Source organism: Podarcis melisellensis, assembly GCF_964234715.1.
Source record: "Podarcis melisellensis genome assembly, chromosome: 16".
Classification (NCBI taxonomy): Eukaryota; Metazoa; Chordata; class Lepidosauria; order Squamata; family Lacertidae; genus Podarcis; species Podarcis melisellensis.
The window spans coordinates 2028798-2056354 of NC_138533.1; the positions used below are offsets into that span (position 1 = coordinate 2028798).

Genomic DNA, 27557 nt, shown 5'->3' on the forward strand with positions numbered 1-27557 from the left:
GTTTTGGGACTACAAATCCCATCATCCCTGACCACTGGTCCTGTTAGCTAGGGATGATGGGAGTTGTAGTCCCTCAGCTGGAGGGCTGAGTTTGCCTATGCCTGGTTTAGAGAGGAGAAGAAGAAGAAGAGGAGGAGGAGGAGGAGGAGGAGGAGGAGGAGGAGGAGGAGGAGAAGAAGAAGAAGAAGAAGAAGAAGAAGAAGAAGAAGAAGAAGAAGAAGAAGAAGAGGAGGAGGAGGAGGAGGAGGAGGAGGAGGAGAAGGAGAAGGAGAAGGAGAAGAAGAAGAAGAAGAAGAAGAAGATTTGATATCCAGCTTTATCACTCCCCTTCAGGAGTCTCAAAGTGGTTAACCATCTCCTTTCCCTTCCTCCCCCACAACAAACACTCTGTGAGGTGAGTGAGGCTGAGAGACTTCAGAGAAGTCTGACTAGCCCCAGGTCACCGAGCAGCTGCATGTGGAGGAGCGAAGACGCGAACCTGGTTCATCAGATTATGAGTCTACTGCTCTTAACCTCTACACCATGCTGGCTCTCCACTTCAGTGCTCGCCACTTCACAAGATTTCACTTATGCTCATGGGAGCCCATAATGTAACTCCCACTTAAGTGGAGTGTCACCTGTACTCATTCAGGAGGGTAAACTGGGAGGAAGAACTACTGAGAGATCTGGAACAACTTGGAAGAAAATAGCAGAGGGGGTGTAAGCTACAGGTCTCCGATTAATTCCCTTTGACTTCCAGTTTTCCTTCATGAAAACGATACCATTGTTCTTGTTGTTGTGGAAAAGTGTGGCTCCCACTGTAACAACTTTGTGGTGAGTACCGACCCCTATTTTCCGAGGAAAAAAGCACTGCATAGAACACAGTTCTGCTGCTGAAGGTATAAAAATGACGCACACATATACACCCAGTCTATTGAGAGGGGAACAGAGAATTTACATAAACAAAACAGAAGGGGAAGGAACTACACAATTAGGGAGACAATTAACAGAATGATTGTATTTTGCAGAACAACACTATTTTTTTAAGGACGGTAGAAGCCTGGTGATACAACCAAATATACAACAATCTTTTAATTCCAAACAGAAGCTTAACACTCACACTGAGAACAGAAAGAGGTAAAATGGGGGATGTAGGGTTGCAGTCAACTAACTCTTTCTCAGAGTAGTCCCATTAAAATGAATGGACCTATGTTATTAATTTCAAAGGGTCTACTCTGAGTGGGACTAGAATCCTTTAGTTCAAAGGAAAGTAAAATACATAGGAAAAACAGGGTACTTAAACCAACTCAGAGTAGGCCCAGTGATGGGCATGACTAACTTGGGTCCATTAATTTCAACGGGTGGTGTCCAATATTAGCCCTACCCAGTGTAGATCCGCAGAAATTAATGGACGCGACAAACCTAGGACCATTATTTTCAATAGGTCTCTTCTGCGTGGTTGGATACAGCCCAAAGCTATTAGTTCTCTTTTCAGTCAGTCCATGGATTTCAACATGTCTGCTCTGAGCAGGACTGATGATGGGAGGATAATAAATGACATGAGTAGCATTAAAATTGATTGCGTCAACTGACCCAGCCCAGTCTCGAAAAACTATTAACATTATTAATTTAATAAAATATCTGCAGATCACCATAAGGGCCAAGGGCAGGTCGCAACAATCTAAGTCAGAAGCTGCCCAAAGTGGCTGGGGTGAACCCAATCTGATGGGTGGGGTACTAATATATTATTATTATTATTATTAGCATTGAAACTACTTAGAAATGGCTTATTGAAACTCCTTATGGGTCTGCTCTGAGTAAGTATAACCTTGGAGGCAACTCCAACTTCAAAAGCAGCTCAAAACAAATTAGTCACTAGAACAGGGTGGATCCTAAAATCAAATAAAAATGGATCAAAACACATACGCCACTGTCGAAAATGAAACTTTTGCTATGGACAGTGAAATCTGTCTGCAGAATAAGGAGTCACGTTGAGTCACTGCCTTAGTTCCCCATGGATTGGGTGGGAAGGCAAGCAAGCCGTCTGTCCACTGCCACTGATGTGTGCCCAGCTCCTCGGTGCCTGAAAGTCAAACGAGTTTCTCCCACATCCCTGTCGTCTTCAGAAAGGCCACTTGGTGGCCGAACAGTACTTCTTCCCAGTGCTTGCGATCTTGACGTTTTTGGGAAGCTTCTTTGAGGCCGCCAGGTTTGTGGTGTTACGGACCAGGCTGGGCTGGGAGCCTTTAGTCAACGAGACCCTGGAGCCTTTTGCCAGGGACGGCCGCGAGCCCTTGACCAAGCTTGGCTGAGAGCCTCTCGTCAGGTTGGGCCGCGAAGCCCTCTTCAGGAAGTATCGTGAGGCCCTCAGTGCGCTGAACCGCGGGACTTTGGTCACAACGAGACGAGGCCCCTTGGTAGCACGTGGGAGAGTGCCCTTTGCCAGGTGTGGCTGGGTGCCCTTTGTCCCATTTGCTTGTGAGGCATTGCCTAGGCCTGGCTGTGGGTCTTCGGCTGCATAGAATACAGGGCCTTTGGTCATCCGTGGTAGCGGTCCCTTTGCCACGCGGGGTGGTGGGTCATGAATATGTGGCAATAGGTCCTTGCTTGAGTACAGCACAGGGCCTTTGGTCATACGCGGTAGCGGGGCCTTGTTTAAGCACGGCTGAGAGACATTGGTGGGATACATTACAGGGCCTTTGGTCACACGGGGTAGAGGGGCGCCAGTGACACATGGTAGTGAGCCCTTGTTAATGGGGCCATGTCGGCCTTTGGTCATGCCACTGTATGGACATTGGGTTGGCAAAGGTTTCTGATAGATAGCTGTGTGTGGCTGCATCGGGTTCTTGTTTAGCTTAGAGTACCTGGCTGTGTGTGGGTCTGGGTAGACCGTCGCACCTCGTGGTTGATAACCAGTCAAACCGGGCGGAGAGTAGAGCTGAGCACAAGGAACTTTCCCGCGTGGTGGAAGGGTTTTGTATGCAGGGTATCTTGACCCATAGAACGGGTAGTATTGTGAGCCAGACCTGGGTAGCCTTTTCGAGACAAAGGGTGGCAACGGCCGACCAGACGTGTATCCATAATACGGCACCTTTTGGCTGGCCCGGCGATACCTGCAAGAAGGAATTGAGAAGGTCATCTCCTCTAAGAACATCAGAAGAGGCCTGGAGCTGAATCAGGACAAAGGGCCACCTAGATCAACATCCTATCTTAACAGTGATCAACCAGATTCCCCAATGGAAAACCCACCAGAAGAGAACGCAACAGCAAGTCTCTCCCACTTGCAGAGCTGTCTTTCCTATTGGGCTTACTGGCGCGTTGTGCCAGGGCGCTGGCCTCTCAGGGGTGCCCCAGCGAGTGGGAGAGCTGTGTGGCTTTGCTGGCAGCCTCCCCTTTCCCTGCACGCCCACCAGCTGTGCCCCATCAACCATATGGCTGGCAGTAATAATAATAATAATAATTTATTATTTATACCCCGCCCATCTGGCTGGGCTTCCACAGCCACTCTGGGCGGCTTCCCAAAAAAATACTGTAATACATCAAACATTAAAAGCTTCCCTAAACAGAGCTGCTTTCAGATGTATTCTAAAAGTCTGGATGTTGTTCTTCTCTTTGACATCTGGTGGGAGGGCGTTCCACAGGGAGGGTGCCACTACTGAGAAGGCCCTCTGCCTGGTTCCCTGTAACTTGGCTTCTCGCAGGGAGGGAACCGGCAGGTGTGCAGCTTCCTTCCCAAGCCTCTGCGGGAGGAGAGCCAAAGGTCAACAATTCTGGGAAAGGGGGTCGCCAGATGGATCTTTGAACCACGGCGCTGGATATGCTTAAGACGGCCTTCCCCACTTGTGATTCTCTACCACTGGTACCACTCTAGTAGCAGAGGTAAAACATGCAAAGGAATGGCTATTCTTTCATCATTCTTGATTGTTATTTTCCCAGCAACTCAGGACCGGCGGTCCCATGCAACATAGTTTTTCAGAGCAAAACATCCCCATCGCTTCTCAGTTGTACTTCCTGCCAACAGCAATTCAGAGACATGCTGGCTCTGACAGAGAAGGAAGAACATGATTTGTCTAATCCTCTTTTAAAGCCGTTCAAGTTGCCATCTACGTATCTGTCCCCATCATTTACTGGTTTTGACAATCACTACCTCGCAATGAAGTGTTGCATGTAGAGATGGGTGTCACATTTGCTCATGTTCACCCATAAGTCGGCACTGTCCTGTTTACTCAACAACCTGCAATTTATTCCTATATACATAAAAACGCAAGGCTGTCGTCATGCTGCAGTTAGTGTGGAGGGAAGTCAGGAGATTCAGAGTAATCTTGATAATTAGATTCCTAATTGGTTTTGTTGTATGTTTATGTTTTGGAAAATCAAATAAAAATGTCCTTCTTTATTGAGGGTTGGCCACTGTGAGAAAAAGGCCTTAAGTTGAGAAAAAGGATTTTCTCTCCCGAATCCTGAGTGAAATGTTAGATACTGTATGTGGTGCTAAAAATTTAAATCATCACGAATCTTGAATGGCAAAAAAGGAGAGGAGAGGAGAGGAGAGGAGAGGAGAGGAGAGGAGAGGAGAGGAGAGGAGAGGAGAGGAGAGAAGAGAAGAGAAGAGAAGAGAAGAGAAGAGAAGAGAAGAGAAGAGAAGAGAAGAGAAGAGAAGAGAAGAGAAGAGAAGAGAAGAGAAGAGAAGAGAAATCTGAGCAGGATTTGGAGCGCTTGGCTTTCCCTCGAACTCATCCATTTATCTCCCAAAGCCACACCTGCTTACCGATGAGAGAAGTTCAGTGGAAGACCTGGAGCAGCATCCTCCATGTGCACCAAATCGGGAGCAGAGACAAAGTCACTGGGAGTTACTGGGAAGAAGTTACGTAGCAACCTGAAATTATAAAGGGGTGAGTGGGTAGCAGAATTTCATAATTTCACATCGTTTTTCAGTATTATCCAATTTCTTCTTTGCTTTCCCCCTTTCATAACTAAATCTCACATTTATTGACTGCTTCATTTATTTATTAGAGTATATCTATCTACACACATCACACAAATCACCATTATTACTATTATTATTATTATTAATAATAATAATAATAATAATAATATACCGCCCTATACCTGGGGGGTCTCAGGGCAGTTCACAGAATAGAATCAAAATATAAAACCAGAAAATATCTAATGAATACAAAAACAATACAAGAGCCTCACCCCCCCAAAAAAAAACCCCACCATATTTTAAAAAGGGTATAGGATGTAAGTCAATTCAGCCAGAGGCCTGGTTAAAAAGGAACATTTTTGCCTGGCGCCTAAAGGTGTATAATGAAGGCGCCAGGTGAAATAGATAGTAATTTCATTAAAAATATATGTTATGGGCGTGTGCAATAAAGTCATTAACACATGAAATGATAGCTTCCTAAAATGGAGAATGAATCAAATTAATTCTGTAAAAATGCTGGGTGAAAGAGAAACAAAACCAAAAAGTGAAAATGTTCCAGAAGGCCTGCAAGCGCCATCTAGGTAGTCAAGGTAACTCCGGGACTAGTTTCTGCAAGACTGATCTCATAGATGTTTCTTGTTTTGATCTATGCTAATCGGCTTCCTTCGATGCTCTCTTTGCCTGTGGGCTTGGGACGCATAGCTAATTGGGACAGGGGAGGTTTCTTACACCGACTGCTTGTCAACTCCTCCCTTATCTTAGAGATGGATGAGAATTGGGGAGGGACCTCTAAGCCAGCGGTGAGTTAATGGTGCTACTGACGCCAGTTTACGTAGCTTCCTTTGTGTATAGTAGGCAAACTAAGTCCCGGGGCCCGAATCCGGCCCAATCACCTTCTTAATCTAAATCACTCTCTTTTCTTTAGCTGGAACTCAAAATTTCTCTGTCTCATTAATCTCAATTTCCACTCCATTTCTTCATTTATTATCACAGAAAATTGTGATTGTAGCATTTTAATATTTCTTTTTATTTCCGCGTTATCTGGCTTCTTATATAATTCTATTTCATTCTTCCTAATCTCTTCTACCACTTCTTCTTTTCTTTCTGTTTTCTTTGAATTGAGTTTTGCTGTATAAAAAAAAATCCTCTAAGAGCAGCTTTGCTGGCATCCCAAACAATTTTTAAGTCAGTATCTTTATTTAAATTGAAATCGAGGAATCAGTGTGTTTTTACATGAGTAGAATGTGTCCTTTTATTTTAAATGCATCTCTGGGTTATTTGTGGGGCATAGGAATTTGTTCATCCCCCCCCCAAAAAAATATGGTATATAGTCCGCCCCCCCCCCATAAGGTCTGAGGGACAGTGGACCAGCCCCCCGCTGAAAACGTTTGCTGACTCCTGGCTTAACACATTGGTACCTTGCGGACCAATCTCTCACTGCTTCGGTGTCCAACCAAAGTCTGTAACAGCAGTGGGGCTTTCAGGCTGTGTTACAAATTTATCTTTTCTTCTACTAAAGCACTTGACCCTTCTGATTCTGATAGGAAATGTGTTCCAAATTATCTTTATTTGTTTGTTTACAAGCTATAAATGGATCTTTCTCAAAAAAAAAAAAAGTGGGGGGATATCAGGGCATGATACAGATAAATGCTTAAATTACCCAAACAGGCACATTGCAACATCAATACAATAATAAAATGATGAACTAATAATAATAGTAATAATAGTAGTAATAGTAGTAGTAGTAGTAGTAGTAGTAGTAATAATAATAATAATAATAATAATAATAATAATACCACCAAACAATAAAAATCAAGAGGAATAAAACCATCCCACCAGCTATTAATAGCATAATCTGTCATCTGTGCTCTGGTAACCTCTGGGTTAGATTACGGCAATATAATCTGAAGATGGTTCAGATACTTCAGCTGGTGCAGAATTCAATGGCCATGACTAACTGAAGTAAATTTATTTCAATAGGTCTACCCTGAGTAGGACTCCATTGGATACAATCCAATGAGTACCCTTCTGTCCCTCCCCCACATACTAGAAAATGAGGTCAGAGAAGGGTATTTGAGACCCATCCTCGAAGGTTTCCACCAGGGACAAAATCCTTGGGGGAAAACCATCACTACTAGTCTCTTCAAATCTCTTTTAGGCTTCTTAGAAATCCCTCAGATGTTTTCTTCCGAGGAAGGATGTCGAATAGTATTTTGGATGCCACCTTAGGCGCAGCTGACAAACAACATAAAATTGTGCAAGAGGCAGGCACACACCCTTGCGAGATTTTGAGAGGCTTATGCCAAGGGTTTGGGCTCCAGACCTTCTGTCTCACTGATATATTGCCTAAGAGACATCCAAAATAGCTTCCAATTTCATTCTCAGCATCCTCTGCTGGGAGGGAAAGTAGGCAAAGACCCTCTTTAGTATTCCACCTTGAAAACTCTGCTAGTTTCCACAATGCACACACCACCTCACACGCTTCTTTGGAATCGTTCTTTGGATCTTTTCTCCCAGAGCCAAGGGTACAACCAAATTCACAACATGTGACATTTCACGCAAATAGCAAAATTCTATCAAATGCTCCAGTTTGGACAAATATACCATGATGAGAGTCTCACGATGATGCAGACCATTAGACCTTCAGGCGTCCTGGTCCCATTTAGAGTTTGTCTCGAAGCAATATCCAGAAATTCAGTATCAGAGAGTGCACAGAGAGGGGGAAAGCAGTTCCTAACTTACCTGACTTCCAGACACAAACGAGTCTGGACAGAAGTGTCAGCAAAGGCTGGGGATGAGGAGAGCTTTTTATGTGGTTTTAAAAATCCCCCTGAGGGACGTGAGGCACGTCTGCTGGGGCGACGTCACTGGCAACCTGCAAATCGTGATCCAGGGTAATATGGTAAGCTTACAAATGATGGCTGTTTCTTCCTCCTCCTAAAACATTAAATTAAATTGCAAAGACGTCCATTGGAAGTCCTACAGCTTGCAAGCAGGGCTGTGCCTCATGCAAAATACATGCCACTGATCAGCAACAGCTACTTGTACTTGCTGATCTGAATTCATGGGATTATCGAGCTGGAAGGTACTTCAGTTTATGTCATCTAGTCAGCCCTACAAACATTGAAGGGGCTATAGAGTAGAAGGCAATTTCCTGCTTAAACGTCTTCAGGAAGGGAGATCCCACCAGACTGAGTCAGTCTTTTCCACCATCTGGAAGCTCATATTAGCTTCAATTCCTGCTTAACCCTCAAGAAAGAAGGGCATTTTTGCTGGCCAAGTTTAATTCAAATCCATCAAACCTCCTTTGGGGAAGGTTCTCGGGCAGGGTGGGAGGAGAAAGAACTTGCCCATGCGAAGACCACCTGGTGGAAACCCTTACACATGTGGTTCTTAATTGTAAACTATATGCTGATCTCCGCCAGCAATTTCTAGATCAACTCTGTATCCCCAAATGGAAACCAGAGTCAGAGGTCATACATTTTCTATTACTGGGGAATGATCAGGAGCTCACCAAGTTAGTGGCTAAATATTAGAGATGTTTCAACTTCCCTCCATTTCTTAACTTTTCCAGTTAAGATATCCAAATTTTCACAAGAGTTTGTTTTGGTTTTTTGCTTTTTAAAGATCTTGTGAAAATTCACCAGCATCTCAGTGCAAAATTCTCCCAACCCAATACAGGTGTCCCAAGATTATGGACAAACGGTAGTCTACGAGCTTCATTCAGGTGGTCAGCAGCATCTATGTAAAAATATAGTGGTACCTTGGTTGTCAAACTTAACCCATTCCAGGAGTACTGTTTGACTCCCGGAACCATTTGAAAACCAAGGCGTGGCTTCCAATTGGCTGCAGGAGCTTCCTGCACTTCAGATGTTCAGCTTCCAAAAAAATGTTAGCAAACTGGAACACTTACTTCCGGGTTTGCGGCATTCGGGAGCCGATTTGTTCAGGAGCCAAACCATTCAAGGACCAAGGTACCACTGTACAGGTAAAAACCATACAGCACTGAGCACTGCACATTACTGTTGCTGCAATGGGGAGAAAAATAATTAAGTGTTCCACCAAGACCCTCAGTGATTTTCAAGAGGAATGGGGTGGGGTGATTGGTTGGGAAACACGGTCCTGACATACCCATTCTTAAATATATGCACCTTTGCAATACAATCTTCCCAAATACAACACAAATTTGCTTGTGCCGTTTTCAAGAATATATGCATTCTTGTGTAAATTTCACCCCAACAGACACATTTTCGTACATGTTGCTTGGCTGGAGAGCAGCTTTGGAAAATTCAGAGATGTGTGAATTTTTGAAGGATGCCTGTTTTTTTCAGTTTGCAGGTTGTTTCAAAAAGTCCAAATTAGGTAGGTTCACCTTTAAAGGCTGGATGTGGGTGGCGCTGTGGGTTAAAGCCTCAGCGCCTAGGGCTTGCCGATCGAAAGGCCGGTGGTTCGAATCCCCGTGGCGGGGTGCGCTCCCGTTGCTCGGTCCCAGCGCCTGCCAACCTAGCAGTTCGAAAGCACCCCCAGGTGCAAGTAGATAAATAGGGACCGCTTACTGGCGGGAAGGTAAACGGCGTTTCCATGTGCTGCGCTGGCTCACCAGATGCAGCTTTGTCACGCTGGCCACGTGACCCGGAAGTGTCTCCGGACAGCGCTGGCCCCTGGCCTCTTAAGTGAGATGGGCGCACAACCCCAGAGTCTGTCAAGACTGGCCCGTACGGGCAGGGGTACCTTTACCTTACCTTTAAAGGCTAACTGAATTGGATTTCTCCCCTATCACTCGGGCTTATCACTTGAAAAGTTATCCTAATGTTGGTGCCATAGTCTGCTTTGCTACAGTTTCTTGCCCTCTAGCACAAAAGAGAACACGTCTGCTCTGCCTTCTGCTCTTCAAATACTCCAATACATCATTAGTGTATGTAATTATTTTTACCAATAGCTGTGGCAATAGCCCCCGGCTAAAATGGATTTATGGTATGTCTGTGCATAAACCCCTTGGTCTGATTTGTGGCTCAAATATGTAAATCTAGATGAGGACCAATCTGGTCAAGAATGATCCAGACCCTGTCTGACCTGATTTGGATCTGAATCAGGATCTTACAAATCTCTATAAATCCTAGTGGTCTGCATTGTGAAATGAAAACATGTTGGAGGTTTTTGTTGGGGAGAGGGTTACATAGGGACATAAAATTGGGGGGGGCACTTTAGCCCCTCAAGAGGAGATTCGCCTTGCCAAATTTCAGAAGGGTAGTTCCATGGCTTTTCATACTAGACACATCTGAAGTATACAGTGTTTTAAAATTAAGATGGACATAAAGTTTTTGCTTTTGCACATAGAGATATGAAGTTGGCAAACTTGGTGGCCCCTACAGAGGGGATTAACTCTCCCAAAGTACAGATGAGTAACTTCAGGGGCTTTGATTCTGTCCAATCAAGTCCTTCTTATGGTTGATGGTTTATGGTAATACTAAACAGACAGACAAACAAACAAACAAATGGACAGCCATCTTTCTGTTGTTTTTTTAAAAAAATAAGGCTGGTACTGGGGTTGATTGAGAAAATACAGAAAACAAGCACAAGTTCCCAAAATATAGGCACACTTTTACCCTCGCAAGATTGAATGTATTGCCCTTAGCTGTACTTGAGGGACAATTTCTACAGATTCCACACACAAAAGGCTTATGTCCCTGTGGGGATGGCAGTACCGAATCGGTGGCGCATGCCCTTCTGGCTTGCACTCTTTATAAAGACTTGAGGAATGAGATTATCAGCCCTCTCTTGTTGTCCATTCCGGGTCGCCCAACCACTGCCACAGTGTCCTTTTCCCTGGCAGATCAGGAGGAGCAGGTGACAGCAAAGGTTGCAAGGTTTTTAGCTGGGGCAATCAGAATAAGGTCCACTATTTGACTACTGATTCAGGACCCTAAAGTATGTTTTATATAATCAACTTTTTATTTCTGTTCTTTGGTATATTGCATTGCTGTTTCGTTGCTATGGCCGATGGCTAACACAAATAAAGATTCATTCAAGAACAAGCTGAACAAATGACTCCCAACAGTTTAGCAAACACTTTTTAAGAATCAGAATTTACAAAGGGTGCCACTGAGGGTGGAATTTAGTGATGGTAGGAGCTGTTTGACAGTGGAATGGACGACCTCGGAAGATGGTAGACTCTCCTGCAATGGAGGTTTTAAACCGAGGTTGGATGGTTATCTGTCAGTGATTCTTCAGCTGTGGTTCATGAATTGGACTAGATTAACCTCGAGACCCCGTCCAACTCTATAGTTCCATGATGCTATGAAATATTTGCATCGCTTCCCACATATCTTGATTGGATTTGCAGAAGTTTGAATCTCAAAGGACAGCTGTGATTCAGTTCATGTATTCTTTCAGCAAATACAAATTAGACAGACTGTGCATTATATGGGCAGAATTTTGGAAGCATAATTCATGGCAGAACTGAGAGAGTTTTTTCCCCCTGGGGTCTGGGAAGCATATTTCTTCATCACCTCTTGGTAGCTCGCCAGGTCAGAAGCATGCCAGACCCTGCAATTCCTGGGCCCACGAATGAGACCTAAGCAATGTCATGTGGGTGGCCCACCTTGATGTCAGATTAATTGGGAGAGTGGAAGAGGGCAGATTTCCGAGACAATCTGTGCAGTAATTTCCAGTTGGCTCTGCTGGGCTGAAGCTTGCAAGTCTTCTTAAAATATATCTTTTCAAAGGTGCTCTCAGCTACTGAAGATTCAAGCCCTACACTGACCGCTTGAAAGCTGCAGGTCAGTCCTGGAGGTCTGGCACCCCACCTCCTTGGAGACAGGCCTGGAGAGAAGGGACAGAGCGAGTATCCAGAGTTACTTGGGACCAACCAGGAACAGGAGATACAGCAAGAGGGAAAACCTTTTGTTTTCGTTCTGCTTTTCAAAAACAGCTGTGGGGGAAATAACTTACTAATAGTGGCACAAATCTTGCCCCAGCTAATTCCAGAGCAAGGCTGAGATGAACGCTTGCCTGCCGACACCTCCCTAAGTAATGTTCTTACTTGGTGTGTGGGTCCAACTGAAGATGCAGAGATATTAACATCCACGATAATATTGTGCTTTGTATTTAAGTGGTTTTAATTAACATTTGGAAAGCCTCAGGAGTTCCTTTCATCCCAGAGAACCTCGCCTAGGCTCCATGGGGTAACCAGGATGTGTTATTAAGTGTGATGACTAACCCCCTCTCACTCATTAGTACTGTATAAACATGCAAACAATCAGAATCAGTGAATCTGAATATTTTTACTCGAGAGAAAGGCAGAAATTGTATCCAGGTCTTCATCCTTGGGATGCATATTCATGTTGATCCAGGATGCACCTTTAGTTTAATTCAGGATGTGATTTAGGACCCTCTTGCATTAGACTCACTTATAAGAAAGGCAGGGTATGAATGAAATGAAACAAAGATATGAAACAAAAAACACTTTACACACAGTTTAGACATAATCCAAGGCAGCTCATTGACTAAGTTTAGACATAATCCGAGGCAACTCATTGACAAAGTCCAGCCACAATTCCTCTTGAACTTTCTCCAGAGGAGGGCAACGAAGACAGTGAGTGGGGGAACATAGAGGGCAGCTCCTATAAGGAAAGTTTTCTGCATGCAAAGCAAGATGCTCTACCTGTGACACAGGGGCGTGGGAAGCTGCCTTATACCAAGTCCAATTATTGGTTCATCTAGGTCAGTTGTGCTAACACTGACTGGCAGCAGCTCTCCAGGTTGGTGGGCAGGGGTTTTCCTCAGCCCTACCTGGAAGATGCTGGAGACTGAATATTGGACCTTCTGCATGCAAGGTGAGCGTTGGATGTTGAAGAGCATTGGATTTGATGGCTTTCAAAGTCCCCTCAAACTCTAGGATTCCATGGTATTATTTATACCCTGTGCAGCTGGGAGTAACAGGGTGCCTGCCACTAATCTGTATTTTATTTTTTCCAACAGTGGAGCCGTGACACCTCCATTGTTCTTCAAGGAAGAGTGGTTCCCAGTAGCCTCCTTCCAATAGAGCTAATTTAATTTCAAGCCGCACAACTACTAAATTACACCTGCGTACCTGCCAGCCCCGGGAGACAATGGGAGGGCGCTTGATGCCCTTGATGCCTTTGCCTGCTCCTCCTCCTCCTCCCTTTTTAATGAAAAAGCAGAACAAAACAAGCACTATTGATTTGCCCTTGATTAAAATCTACCCCAAATGGGAGGCCAAGCCCTTTCGTTTGAGGAGGTGGAGGAGGAATGAAAATAGCCCTTTGCTACGTTCAAGAAGAGAGTAAACACAAGGGCGTACTGGAGCTTTCGTTAAGGCCAGCGTCACCAAGCTGTTTGCCCCAGATCCACTCTCCCTGCCTCTCCCGTTCATTCTGCTATGCCTTACATGTCAATGCTGCCTTTGTAGGAGGTTGTGGTAGCCGACACTGTCAGGCACCGGGAGAAGTGTCCCATACATCATAGAATCATAGAATCATAGAGTTGGAAGAGACCCCAAGGGCCATCGAGTCCAACCCCCTGCCAAGCAGGAAACACCATCAGAGCACTCCTGACATATGGTTGTCAAGCCTCTGCTTAAAGACCTCCAAAGAAGGAGACTCCACCACACTCCTTGGCAGCAAATTCCACTGTCAAACAGCTCTTACTCTCAGGAAGTTCTTCCTAATGTTTAGGTGGAATCTTCTTTCTTGTAGTTTGGATCCATTGCTCCGTGTCCGCTTCTCTGGAGCAGCAGAAAACAACCTTTCTCCCTCCTCTATGTGACATCCTTTTATATATTTGAACATGGCTATCATATCACCCCTTAACCTCCTCTTCTCCAGGCTAAACATGCCCAGCTCCCTTAGCCGTTCCTCATAAGGCATCGTTTCCAGGCCTTTGACCATTTTGGTTGCCCTCCTCTGGACACGTTCCAGTTTGTCAGTGTCCTTCTTGAACTGTGGTGCCCAGAACTGGACACAGTACTCCTGGTGAGGTCTGACCAGAGCAGAATACAGTGGCACTATTACTTCCCTTGATCTAGATGCTATACTCCTATTGATGCAGCCCAGAATTGCATTGGCTTTTTTAGCTGCCGTGTCACACTGTTGACTCATGTCAAGTTTGTGGTCAACCAAGACTCCTAGATCCTTTTCACATGTACTGCTCTCAAGATGTGACAAATTGGTCAACTGTATGGCAAATGTTGCAAGGGATGCAGGTGGCACTGTGGGTTAAACCACAGAGCCTCTTGGGCCTGCTGATCGAATCCCTACGATGGGGTGAGCTCCCATTGCTCGGTCCCTGCTCCTGCCAACCTAGCAGTTTGAAAGCACATCAAAGTGCAAGTAGATAAATAGGTACTGCTCCGGCGGGAAGGTAAATGATGTTTCCGTGCGCTGCTCTGGTTCGCCAGAAGCGACTTAGTCATGTGTCCACATGACCCGGAAGCTGTACGCCGGCTCCCTCAGCCAATAAAGCGAGATGAGCGTCGCAACCCCAGAGTCGGCCATGACTGGACCTAATGGTCAGGGGTCCCTTTACTCATGTAAAAACATGCTGATTCCTGGACCGCTTCTCGCAGTGAGGGAACCACCAGAAGGCCCTCGGAGCTGGACCTCAGTGTCCGGGCAGAATGATGGGGGTGTAGATGCTCCTTCAGGTATACTGGGCCGAAGCCATTTAGGGCTTTAAAGGTCAGCAGCAACACTTTGAATTGTGCTCAGAAATGTCCTGGGAGCCAATGTTGGTCTTTCAGGACCGGTGTTATGGGGCCTTGGCTGCCGCTCCCAGTCACCAGTCTGAGAGATGCATTTTAAATAAAAGGACACATTCTACTCATGTAAAAACACACTGATTCCCGGACCGTACATGGGCAAGATTTAGAAGGCGATTGAGCTGGATCAGGCCCCGAGCCTTCATTTGCCTACCCATGGTTTATGCCATATGAGCTCCTTCATTCATGATTGTGAGCACCTTGTTGGGAGAGCGCTCCAGGCTATCTGCAGCTCCCCAGATCTCCAAGTGTCCTCCGGTGAGCAAAGCTCTGAAAAAGGCACCCCCTCCTTCTCCAGGGTTAAACCACAGAGCCTAGGACTTGCCGATCAGAAGGTTGGTGGTTCGAATCCCCGCGACGGGGTGAGCTCCCGTTGCTCGGTCCCTTCTCCTGCCAACCTAGCAGTTCGAAAGCACGTCAAAGTGCAAGTAGATAAGTAGGTACCGCTCCGGTGGGAAGGTGAGCAGTGTTTCGGTGCGCTGCTCTGGTTTGCTAGAAGCGACTTAGTCCTGCTGGCCACATGACCCGGAAGCTGTACGTCAGCTCCCTCGGCCAATGAAGCGAGATGAGCGCCGCAACCCCAGAGTCGGCCACGACTGGACCTAATTACCTGGCCCCTTTACCCCTTAACCTTTTAACCTTCTCTCTTGACAAAGCAAAAGAAGGAGGCATTGTAGTTTTAACTACTATTTATTGACACTGTAGAGACACAGAGTCATGGTGCTCTCTCTTGTTCAGCTCCGAGAGAGAACGGGCAAAAGTGAAAGTACATCACATAATACATACAGAAAGGACTATATCCTGTTCTCACGCTTCTTCTCAGACAGACTGTGTGATTTCCACTAATCACAAAATGTAGCCTCGGTGGAGTGATTTACTAACACACCTATCTTATTTCCAGCCCCTGTTCCATGTTCTGGTTCATTGGCATTGCCATAACAGCTTCCTGTTTTCTCCAGCAAAGCGTGTTCTCCCTCGTGGAGAGCACGAGTTGCGGTTGGGGCTGACGAGACACCTCACTGTTGCTAGGCAAATGGTTTGGCCATCCTTTAAGCAGGGGCGGGCTGTTACTGGGGAAATCTAGATGTTGCCATTTGTTGATTGACAGCCCTATTTGTTAAATACAATGCACGCAGCGCCAAACTTCCTTTTTTCGCTGCGTGCTTCGGAACACCTGTCCTCCCTTCCCTATTGTTAGGCTGTTTGCTTGACCTTGCTATGCCTGTCATGGGGTCGTCTGCTTTGGGGGCAGGGGCCTGGTAGGAATTTTGTCCATTTGGCTGATTAGTGTGTGCCATTTGGGTTTTGCTTACTGCGTAGCAAATCATCACAACTTGTAAGGTTGCGGTTAGGCATTGGTCTGGGAATTGGTTAGTGGAGGGGTATGGAATCAGCTGTGCCTGCCCCTCCAAAATGCTGCTGCTGCTGCAAGGGTTTTCCATTAATTAAAGTAACCCAGGGGCTCCCCGTGCTTTTGTCCGAACCCACCTGGCAAGGGGCTAGGGCCACGCAAGCCCCTGGGAGCATTCTGGGGAGAGGTGAGGCATGGTTCCCAGTCCCGTCTCTCTCCCCAGGTGACTTACCCTTGCTGACTTCGCGGGGGGTGCGAATGTCAGAGCTGTCCCTGGGCGGGGTCAGTTAGTGCTACCAGTGCCTAAGCAACCACTCACATTGCTGTAATTTGAATAAAATTGTGGCCAAAATTATGCCAAAAACCTTAAACAAAACTTAGGTGTCAATTGTGTTTTTCTTTGCGGGTGTCTTGGGGACCTTGATGCGCAAAAGATAATATTTGTCTCATCATGAGAGAGAATATTATGAAAATGATATACAGGTGGTACATGACCCCAGTCAAGCTTGCAAAAATTTATCATTTGCCCGATAATAAATGTTGGAAATGCAAAGAAAATGAAGGTACATTCTTTCACCTTTGGTGGACGTGCCCAAGGATTAAGGCTTTCTGGGAAATGATTTATAATGAAATGAAAAAGGTATTTAAATATACCTTCCTGAAGAAATCAGAGGCCTTTCTCCTAGGCATGGTCCTCCAATTGGTGTCAAAGAAGGATAGAACTTTCTTTATGTATGCTACAACAGCAGCAAGAATACTCATTGCAAAGTACTGGAAGACACAAGATCTACCCACTCTGGAAGAATGGCAGATGAAGGTGATGGACTATATGGGATTGGCAGAAATGACTGGCAGAATCCGAGACCAGGGAGAAGAGTCGGCGGAAGAAGATTGGAAGAAATTTAAAGACTATTTACAGAAATCATGCAAAATTAATGAATGTTAGAATGATGTCTGATAGAAATTAAGTGGTTTCCAGCAGTAATGCTTTAAGAGAATATGGGGGGGGAAAGGTTTAGAAATGGGTTATAATCTATTGATAAGGATTTGCTGAACCAACAATTTGAATTGGAATACAAAAAAGGGAGGTATGAGGAGGTCTGGGAAATAAGTTAATGAAAAACAAGTAATGGAAACTTTATGTGTTTTTAAATATTTTTATTTTTCTATTTTTGTTATTCTCTTTTTTCTTCTTTTTTCTTTTTATTGTATTACTATTGAAAACTTTAATAAATATTCTTTAAAAAAAAAATTTGTCTCGTCATGACCTACCCAACCCCTCTTGTAAAAACTCCTGTTTGGGAGAGAGATTACCCCAAGGCTGTTTCCCATTAGAAAATAAAGTTGGGCCAGATTAGCAGACATCTTAAGCCGGTTGGCATTCCAGTAAAGAGCAATTTTGCCAAAATTATCAACCTTCGCCTTCCAGCTAATTTCCTTTCTCGTAGACCCGATGAGCCTAAGCAGCAAGCAAGGCATTTATGTATTTTGTCCTCCTTTCAGATGGGTGTTTGCTGTAAATAAAGATTGAACAGGAAGCAGGAATTGCCAGAAGGGAAGTAGTGTGATACTGTGATGTTCCAGAAAAATCAGTCCAGGTATTATTATATAAAATAATATCTGGCAAAATATCTCCTAGGAGGCAGGTGTTGTGTGTGTGAAACAACATTTAATAGCAGATATACAGCCCTCTTCTTATTCAAGTACATAACCAGTGTTAAAAAAGTAGATCAGATGAAAATATAAGAGAGTGTCCCTGCCACAAAAAAGCAGCAATGATAACCATCATTTAAAAGCCATCATTTAAGAAAGACAGCAATGAACTTCTGATTCATCTCTTACCAAACAGACGACTCGAATCACAACTACAAATGCTCTTACACACAGATAAGTGGAAAGAGATGCAATCAACTTAATAACAAAACAAAACAAAATGGGTGTGATCCAGTGGATTTTATAAGAATATAATATAATATCCACACTTATCTTCTATCCCATACTTTCTAGGCACGGGTTCACACTTTCACAGTCAGTGCCTGGGTCTTGTTTGTTTCTTTGTTTGCTCTGCCACTTTCCCCAGGAAAACTTACTATTTAACACTGAATCAGAATGACAATTCAGGTTTTCTGCAGGTGGCCGTTTGCTCCAGTTCAGCGCGGAAAACAATGGAGCAAAAAACCCCCCCAAAATAAAAAATAAAACAAAAGCATTCAGACACAGACCTGGAAAACCTGTACCTGTGTCAAGAAATGCAGAAGTTGGTAAATGTGGATAAAAAGAGAGAGAGAGAATTTTGGTTGGCTAATAATAATAATAATTTATTATTTATACCCCACCCATCTGGCTGTGTTTCCCCAGCCACTCTGGGCGGCTTCCAACAAAACACTAAAATACAATAACCTATTAAACATTAAAAGCTTCCCTAAACATGGCTGCCTTTAGATGTCTTCTAAAAGCTTGGTAGTTATTTCTTTCTTTGACATCTGGTGGGAGGGAGTTCCACAGGGAGGGTGCCACCACCGAGAAGGCCCCTGCCTGGTTCCCTGTAACTTGGCTTCTTGCAGGGAGGGAACCACCAGAAGGCCCTCGGCGCTGGACCTCAGTGTCCAAGCAGAATGATGGAGGTGGCCAAATGTATCTTCCTTGCAATTACCTTGAGCCTGTTCTCTGAGGGAGTCAATTTTCCCACTTAAAATGTGCTCCAGAATTCAGCTAACCTCGGAGTCCTTGAAAGAATATCATGGGCTTGACCTTGACTGGTCAGAATGTTTTTGCTTGTAACAGTAAAATAAATAGCATTGATCTGCACGTAGGTAAATAAATGAGTATGGAAGCAGAGCAGTGATTGAACAACCAACCAAATGCATACAGAAAATAGTAATAATGATAGTAATAGCCAAGATGTTCTACTTTTTCTTTTTTCAGATTTTTTATTGAATTTTAATAATGATAAAACACACCAATAGGGAAAAGATGTGTGTCTGTAATTGGAAAGGGTCCCATAGTCTGAATTAAAACATATAGGATTTTTTACTTTTAGTGTTCTCGTTTTTTATCAATATCTGTAACAACAACAACAGTTTTTTATAATAAAAAAGATAAAAAATAACCTTGGACTAGGTTAAATACAGGCATATGCTCCTTATCTGATGATGATGATAATAATAATAATAATAATAATAATAATAATAATAATAATAATAATAACAACAACATATAATATTTGACTAAATTGCACTTTGACCCCTGGTCCCTTTAGCTTAGGTTAGGTGTTTTCAAGAAGGGCGATTTGCCAAATGTTATGCTTTCTCATTGCTACAGAGTTTGTGCCACTTCTTTAATTGAGTAACTGAGTTCATTACCATGAAGTGATGATAATGGTATGTTCAGAAAGAAAACAATTAAGTTCAAGGGCAAAAATAAGATCATATGGATCAAACCTGGAACCATCTGTGTGTAAGGAATGTGTTTTACAACCCGAGTTCTTGCCCGCATGAATATGGAATGATGGGATGCATCACAATGATGGTGGTGGTAACAACAGCAACAACCACAAAACTGCTGCTGAGACTCTTTGCCAACATTACATCTGAAGGGACTTAAAAATAACAACAGTGGGCTTTGAATAAAATTAAATTTAACACAGGTTTGGACATTGTTAGTGCACAAAGTAGTATGGAAAGGTGAGACACAAACTTTTGACACGAAAGTCAAAACAGGAATGCAGACACAAATACATGTACTTTTCCCTTACGCAAATGTTATCAAAATGAGCCCCTCGTGTGCCTCTTGACAGAATAAAATAATAATAATAATAATAATAATAATAATAATAATAATAATAATAATAATACATTTTATTTACCCTGCCCTTCCCGGCCAGAGCTGGGCTCAGGGCGGCTAACACCCATAAAATCACAGTAAAAACATAATAGGAGAAAAGGGGGGGGCAATTTAAAATACAGGTTAAAATGCAATTTAAAATGCAGCCTTATTTTAAAGTAGCTGATAAATCATTTTAAAGTAGCTGATAAAATATAGCGTTGTATCAGTTTCCTCTTTTATCAGTCATTTATCAGCTGGTTGGCTGCCTTCAGCCTTCCATCCCAACCCAACCCAGCCCAGCAGCATTTACATAATAACATTCTGCAGTTTGATGGGCAGCTGTCTACCACCCACCCAGATATCCTAGCCAAAGTAAACCCATTGATGTAGCAGCACGTTACAGCAAGGAGAGTTCCTCTCTCCTTCCCCCACCCAAGAATATGTGTTCATGTGCTGCTCTCTTGACTTTGGTTGACTTCAACCAAAGTTGGTTGAAGACTTTGGTTGAAGATGGGAACCCAAGCTGTGTCGTTCCTCTCATTCTTATGGTTTCTCAAAAGCGACTGTTTGGCCACAGGATGAGAGTGTAGACACAGAGAAAAGGACAATACAGTGGTACCTCAGGTTACAAGCGCTTCAGGTTACCTGTTTTCAGGTTGCGGACCACGGGAAATCTGGACCGCGGGAAATCTGGAAGTACCGGAAAGGGTTACTTCCGGGTTTCTCTGCTCGCGCATGCGCAGAAGACCAAATCGCATCACGCACGTGCGCAGACGTGGCACTGCAGTTTACGAACGCTGTGGGTTACTTCCGGGTTTCTCTGCTTGCGCATGCGCAGAAGCACCAAATCGCATCACGCACGTGCGCAGACGTGGCATTGCAGGTTACGAATGCTGTGGGTTGCAGACGTGCCTCCGTCACGGATTACGCCCGCAACCCGAGGTCCCACTGTAGATGCTTTAAAAAAGACTGGGAACCGTTTATGTTGTATTTACAAAAAACACTGTAAAGAAGCGGACTTTGAGTAAACACTTACAATTAAGAAAAACAAAAACAGAAGCTAAGTTGTAAGAACTGGAGAATAACAAAGAGTAAGATGTAATTTGGAAAAAAAAATATGGTACAAAAATTTGCCATTCCTTAATTTAACGACTACAATGTTAAGATAAAATAAAATAAGCAGGAGAAAAAAACATTTAAAGAACCAGAAAAGGAAGTTGAGGGAAGTCACTGGGGGGGGGGAGAGACTGGGATTTCCCCCCTCTTTCTTTGTGATCATGATGAATGTGATGAATATAAAATTGTAAAACTTAATAAATACTATTTAAAAAAAGAGAGGGTGTAGACAGGCCTCTGGCCTTTCGATGCAGCAGAGTCTCGCTTAATCCTTGGGGTGCTCAGGGAGCTTTAAAAGACAAATAGGCAAACTCAAGGAGGAGAGACTTCTGGCTCAGTAGAACCTCCAGTTCCAGAGGCAGTCAATCTCAGTCTCTGTTTCTGGGAATCGCAAGTGAGGAGGGCGCTCTTGTGCTCAGGTGCTTCCCAGTGGAGCATCTACTTTAGGGTTACCAGACGTCCCCGGTTCCCGGGGACAGTTCCCGGATTTGCAAATCTGTCCCTGGACAAATTCCATCCCCGGAATGTCCCCAGATTTCCAAATCTGTCCCTGGGAAATGTGGCAGCAGCAGCCTTAGCAGCCTGGAGCCGTCTGTTAGCCCAGTTGGCTCTGGCTGGCTTCAGGAGCTGCCCACTGCCATGGCACCCACCATTTTCCCTGCGCCACAGCAGCGAGGAGCTCCTGAAGCCAGCCAGAGCCAACTGCGCTACCAGGCTGGCTCCTCCTGGCTGCCCGCCCGTGACTCCCGAGCCTCCCCTGATCTGTCAAAACAAAGGGGGACGGGGGAAGTAGATCAGGGAAGGCTCGGGAGTCACGGGCGGGTGGCGCCCTGTTGCCCAATTTTTAAATAACTCTGTACATTTATGTTTCACAGGGTGCGAAAGAAGGGCTTTGCACCTTTATACAATATGCAGGTGTGCTTGGGCCCAGGGTCTTTTGCCTCACCACTGACTCCCTGTTGCTACTCAGCTTAAAAAAAAAAAAAGTGTCCCATATATGGACATATATTCTCATACAAGAGGGATGTCTTTACGTTCTTATATTTTCCAGAACATGTACATCAGAAAAGGAGATGAGAATTCTTCTTTAAGCTCTGAATTCAAGCCTTATCTCATCATACAAAACTTCTAGACTTCTAGACTTTACCAGCTCTCAATTTCTTACTCTTCACATTCCTTCTTTACCCCATAACCCATTTCTTCCTGTCTGTACCCCACTTTTAACAACTCCTGAGGTCTAGAACAGCCTTCCATTTTCTAACCTTCTTTCAGAAAGCGTTTAATCTGCTTCTAAGATTAAGACAGCTAAAAAACTGGGGAAGCCTATATCTCCTGCTGTATCCAAATCTGGACTATAGTAACTATGATTAAACTAACTTATTAGAAAACAATACATATAAACCAGCCTAACAGGCTTATGTGAAAATTGACATTTTTGTAAAGTTTCGGAACGATACATTTAACGATAAACTTTATGCTGCTTTCAACCTATTGTAATACCATGAGTATTTATCAAAATACTCATCTATTTAAAAGCAACAACAACCCTGAAGCCACATCCTGTGGTGTTGAGTTCCACAAGCAAATAATGCGTCATGCGAAGAAGAAGCCCTTATCCATGTGCGTAGTAACGTGTTCCACCTTTGGCTGCAAATGTTCCCAGCTTGCCTTTGCTTTAAAAGGGCCACTTACCAGCGGAACAATATTTCTGACCCTTGCTTGATATTTTCACTTGGGTTTTGCATTGCTGTGGCCCAAAGAATTGGCCTCCCTTTCTCGAATACTTCTGGCCGGTCTTCGTGGAGTAGACCGGCCCTCCCTTCGTCATACCACTTGGCCACTGTTGTTGGCCCTTGCTTGAATATTGTTGGCTACAGGGGCCTCCTTTGGTGATGCACTGTTGACTCACGCACTGTTGGCCTCCTTTGGTTGCGCACAGCCAGTCTCCTTTTGTTGCGCATGCCGGCGAACACTGGATTGTGCTCTGCTGGGAAACCCACTGCCCACTGCCTTTCGGAGTGCACTGCTGTGTGGTTTGGGCAACGCATGACTGCTGGCAGCTAAAAGTGGCCGATTTGCACGGGGAGCAGCAGGTCTGCTGGGTGTACTGCGAAGAGCTGAGCGATTTCTGCTGTGGCGGGTAGCACGACTGGTTGCATTGAGGTGGCACACACTTCTGGGCCTGCGGGTAGCAGACTGGGATGCATGGTGCGCCGTAGGTCTGTGGAGAGCAAGACTGTGTGCTTTGAGGTTCATAGCATGACTGGGGAGAGCATGGCTGTATGTATTCTGGTGCATAGCTCTGGGGGCTCTGTGGAGCGTAAGGGGACTGGAGGTACCCAGGTGTGCAGGTATCTTGCCACTGGGGAGAGCATGGTGGGATGTATGGCTGCTGGCTCTGAGGTCTGTACCCTTTCATGCCTTTGATGCCGGTATTCTGTTGGCAAATAGGGGGCGGTAGGCATGGCTGCTTACACTGCTGCTCGTAGCAATACATCTTGGGGGGCTGGTGGTTCAGCGACAGGCAACCTGGGAGAGAGAAAACAGGAGGCAGTCAGACCATACAGTTGCAATTGGAATTATACAAAGCCCATTGCAAATAAGGCTCCAGTACTTTGGCCACCTCATAAGAAGAGAAGACTCCCTGGAAAAGACCCTGATGTTGGGAAAGATGGAGGGCACAAGGAGAAGGGGATGACAGAGGAGGAGATGGTGGGACAGTGTTCTCAAAGCTACCAGCATGAGTTTGACTAAACTGTGGGAGGCAATGGAAGACAGGAGTGCTTGGCGTGCTCTGGTCCAGGGGGTCACGAAGAGGCGGACATGACTAAATGACTAAAGAACAACAACAATAGGTCCCCAACCCCCCAGTGACTTCCCTCAACTTCCTTTTCTGGTTTTTTTTGATGAATTATCTCTCCCTGCTTATTGGTTATTTCTTATCCTTTAAGATTTTTAAAATAATTATTATTCTCTTATCATTCTAACATCATATTTCTATTTCTATATTTGTTTTGTTAATTGCAAATCAAACCCTGCAAGTGAGTCCATTTCTTTACATTGATTCTGTAGATATATAACATAAATGGTTCCCAGTCTTTCTTAAAATCTCCATTGTCTTTATCTCGAAGCCTTTCCGTTAATTTTGCTATTTCAGCGTATTCCATCAGTTTTCTTTGCCATTCTTCTTTAGTTGGTATTTTCGCGCTCTTCTGTCTTTGTACTAGCAAAATCCTAGCCGCTGTTTTATGTTCTTATGATGATTCCAACTCAGTCCTCCTCTCAGCTTCGGACAATGCTCCAACCATTGCAGCACACTTCTTCCTTTCCCTCTCTTCCTGTGTGGATTTCCTCTTTTCCTCCCGGCACCAGCAGATCTCATCTATGAAGTGTCTAGATTCATGGGTTCACCCCCCTGCCTTTGCAGAGTGGAAGAAGGTGAACAAGCCCATGTGCATCACAGGCACGACAGCTCAAATGCTGAAACCCATTGTTCTATTGTTCTGGGAACGGGTGTCAAACCCTGAACAGGAATGCAAAATGCCCACTCATCCTATATCCTGTTTTGCTGACCCAGGCAAGCGTGCTGAGTGCACTGATGCCATTTTATACAGAAAACTATTGCAAGGATTATACAGTGGTACCTTCGTTCTCAAACACCATGGTACTCAAACAACTTGGAACCCAAACACTGCAAACCCAGAAGTAAGTGTTCCAGTTTGCGAACTTCTTTCAGGAGTCGAATGTGCTCCATTTTGAATGTTACTCTTCCAATTTGAGTGTTATGTTGAGGTCTGTCTGTTTTTGGTATTTGTGTTTTTGTGGCTCTCTTCTTTGTTGTTTTTGTGACTGTGTGGAACTCAGTTCAGCTATCGATTGATTGTGTGACTGCAGAACATTGTTTATTGCTTTCATGATATGGATCAATGGTTTTGTTAGATAGTAAAATTCATGTTAAATTGCTGTTTTGGGGGTTGTTTTTAAAAGTCTGGAACGGATTGATCCATTTTGCATTACTTTCTATGGGAACTCACACCCTGGTTTTGAAACGCTTTGGTTTTGGAACGGACCTCCAGAGCGGATTAAGTTTGAGAACCAAGGTGCCACTGTAGAATGATTAAAGACCTTCTAAGCTAGGAGCTATCCACCACATGGTGGCAAATTCCTATATTCTTTTAATTTAAAGTTCTCTCTCTGCACCTTAATGGGGTCCCCTCCCCTAATATCCCCCATCAACTCTTTCCCAACCCACAAAACCCATCTGCCATTAAGTGGGGAAGGGCCACAATTCGGTGGTAGAGGATCTGTCTTGCATGCAGAAGGTCCTGGGGTCAACCCCTCTCATGTCCAGGAAGGGCCAGAAGAGACCACCTGCCCGAGACCCTGAAGCGCTGCGACAGACAATGCAGAGGTGGTGATATAACAGCACAAAGCAAAGTCACAGGAAAATATATCACCAAGGACCACAATAAGCCGACAAATATAGACATAGTCTTTTTCTTTACAATCTCTTGTGTATTTCATAGAAGGAACATCAACTTGTAAGTCAAGACCTGGACGCTGTTCCAGTAAACTCAGCATTTATTCCCACAAAGGGGCTTAAAAATCCGAGATCAGGGAGAAGAGTTGGTGGAAGAAGACTGGATGAAATTTAAAATTTATTTACAGAAACATTGTAAAATTTTTGAATGTTGACGGCATTGATTTGAATTGAAGGGGTTCTAGTAACAAGGTTAAGATTGGACTCATAATAGATAAATAGACAAATTGAACAATTAAATTTAATTAATTTGCTGAACCAAATTTTAAAAGGGATACAAAAAAGGGAGATGTGAGGAAGTCGGGAAAATAAGTTAATCAAAGATGAGAATTTTTTTTTAAAAAGGATTTTTGTATTTTCTTTTTTTCTTTTTTCCTCGTAAGTGTCTTTTTTATTTCTATTTTTTTTCTTTTTTATGCTTTAATGTTTGTATTTTTGTATTCTGTGATTTTGTACTTTTGTACTTTTGTCTTTTCTGCATCTTTTATCTTTAAAATCTAATAAAATATTACATTAAAAAAAATCAAGTTTACTGCTTAAACAAGCAATAGCTTAGAAAACTGGACAAATCTGTCCCTGTATTAATATTTCCCAAGGGAAGAACAGAAAGAGGCTCTTCAGCCTTCCTAACAAATAGCGAGAGCCTTGAACGCCTTGGCTCCCAAACAAATTGGCTCCAAAACAATTCAAACCCAGAAGGGAGTGTTCCAGTGTTTGAACGATTTTCAGAAGCTGAACGTCCGGCATGGCTTCCGCGGCTTCCAATTGGCTGCAGGACGCTCCTGCAGCCAATCGGAAGCCACACTTGTTCGAGAACCAAGGTACGAGTGTATTTCAAATCTACCCTGAGAATTACTTGAGTGGATAACACCCTAAATCATTAAGAAATATATTAATATAATTCCATTTGTTGGGTTAAATATGATGGAGGGCAAACATGAACGAGAGAGAGAACTATCAACATTCTGTCACACACCTATGTGACCAAGAAGCAAAACTCAGGCTATGTAGATGAGAGAAGAGATGCAATTTTTAATGCCTGAAGACACCAAGGTCAGGGAGGAAACTCATTCCATCACCACTCATCCCCAAGATCATTTTGTAGCATCCAGTCCTTACACCAAACTCACCCTATTGACTTATTTATCTTATATATTTTCCAGGGTTTATATACCAATCCATTGTCATAAAAACTCAATTCAGTTTACAAGAACTTTTTGCCACTACCAATACATAATTGGTTGGACAAGCTCATTTGCCTGAAGCTAGGGGCTATTCTCAGAGGAAAGAACCTCTGTCTAAGGAAGGGATAAGGGATAAGGAAGCAGACCCATCTGATCATCGTTCTCATTGCAATTCCAGACAGACATTACAAAGTCAAATGGAGCAGAAATATCATTTGGACGGCTCCACACCCTCATCCAACAGTCTGCCTGGCACAGAAGAGCAATTAAGAGTAGAGGAGAGATCACACTTACCCTGCTCAGTGGAGAGGAGAGGAGGAGAGGAGAGCAGGAGACACAGACCAGAACAGAGGAGCAAGGCGAAGGGGCAGAGAATTTATGCAGTTTCCTGCAACGGTCTTGTGGCCACGAGGCAGAGATGATTGCATGTGCAAATGGGATTCCTCTCAGCCTTACACAGACATTTTTACCTGCTGCTGTAGACCCAGTGACTCGCCAAGAGAGAACGTGGAGCCCAACTTGTGTTATCGTTAATTATCATGTTACGGCTAATTGGCAGGTGCTGCGAAGGTCACACCCTGCAGCTGTTTAGCAGGAGGAAGAGGCAGGAGATCAAAGGCTTCCAGACAATGGGACTCCATAAACAGCCCAGACAAACATTGGCGGTTAATTTACTTATTTATCTATCAGAATTGAATGCTTTCTGTAAGTCCTGCTCAGAACAGACCTATTGACACTGATGGCCTTAAATTAGGGATGCCCATGGGTTTGACTGGGGTCAAACCTGAGTAGGACGTAACTGGAAAATATAACCCTAGAGGTGGTCTAGAGGTGGTCACCAACCCTAGAGATAACCC

The 27557-nt window shown here is 44.1% G+C and overlaps 1 protein-coding gene across 1 annotated transcript; it reads right to left on the minus strand.

Annotated features, from left to right (window-relative positions):
- Window positions 1-832: 832 nt before the first annotated feature.
- On the minus strand, window positions 833-7779 carry LOC309358561 (uncharacterized protein). Its single transcript, XM_081891845.1, has 3 exons — window positions 7649-7779; window positions 4748-4855; window positions 833-3092 (listed from the first exon to the last, which is right to left on the minus strand). The coding sequence occupies exons 2-3, from the start codon at window positions 4789-4791 to the stop codon at window positions 2102-2104; spliced, it is 1035 nt and encodes a 344-aa protein (XP_081747971.1). The 5' UTR covers window positions 4792-4855; window positions 7649-7779; the 3' UTR covers window positions 833-2101.
- Window positions 7780-27557: the final 19778 nt, after the last annotated feature.

Coding starts and splice junctions, on each gene's coding strand:
- LOC309358561 (XM_081891845.1), bottom strand. CDS start 4,791: ATGGAGGATGCTGCTCCAGGTCTTCCACTGAACTTCTCTCATCG. Junction 3,093..4,747: donor CCACTGAACTTCTCTCATCG/GTAAGCAGGTGT, acceptor TCCTTCTTGCAG/GTATCGCCGGGCCAGCCAAA.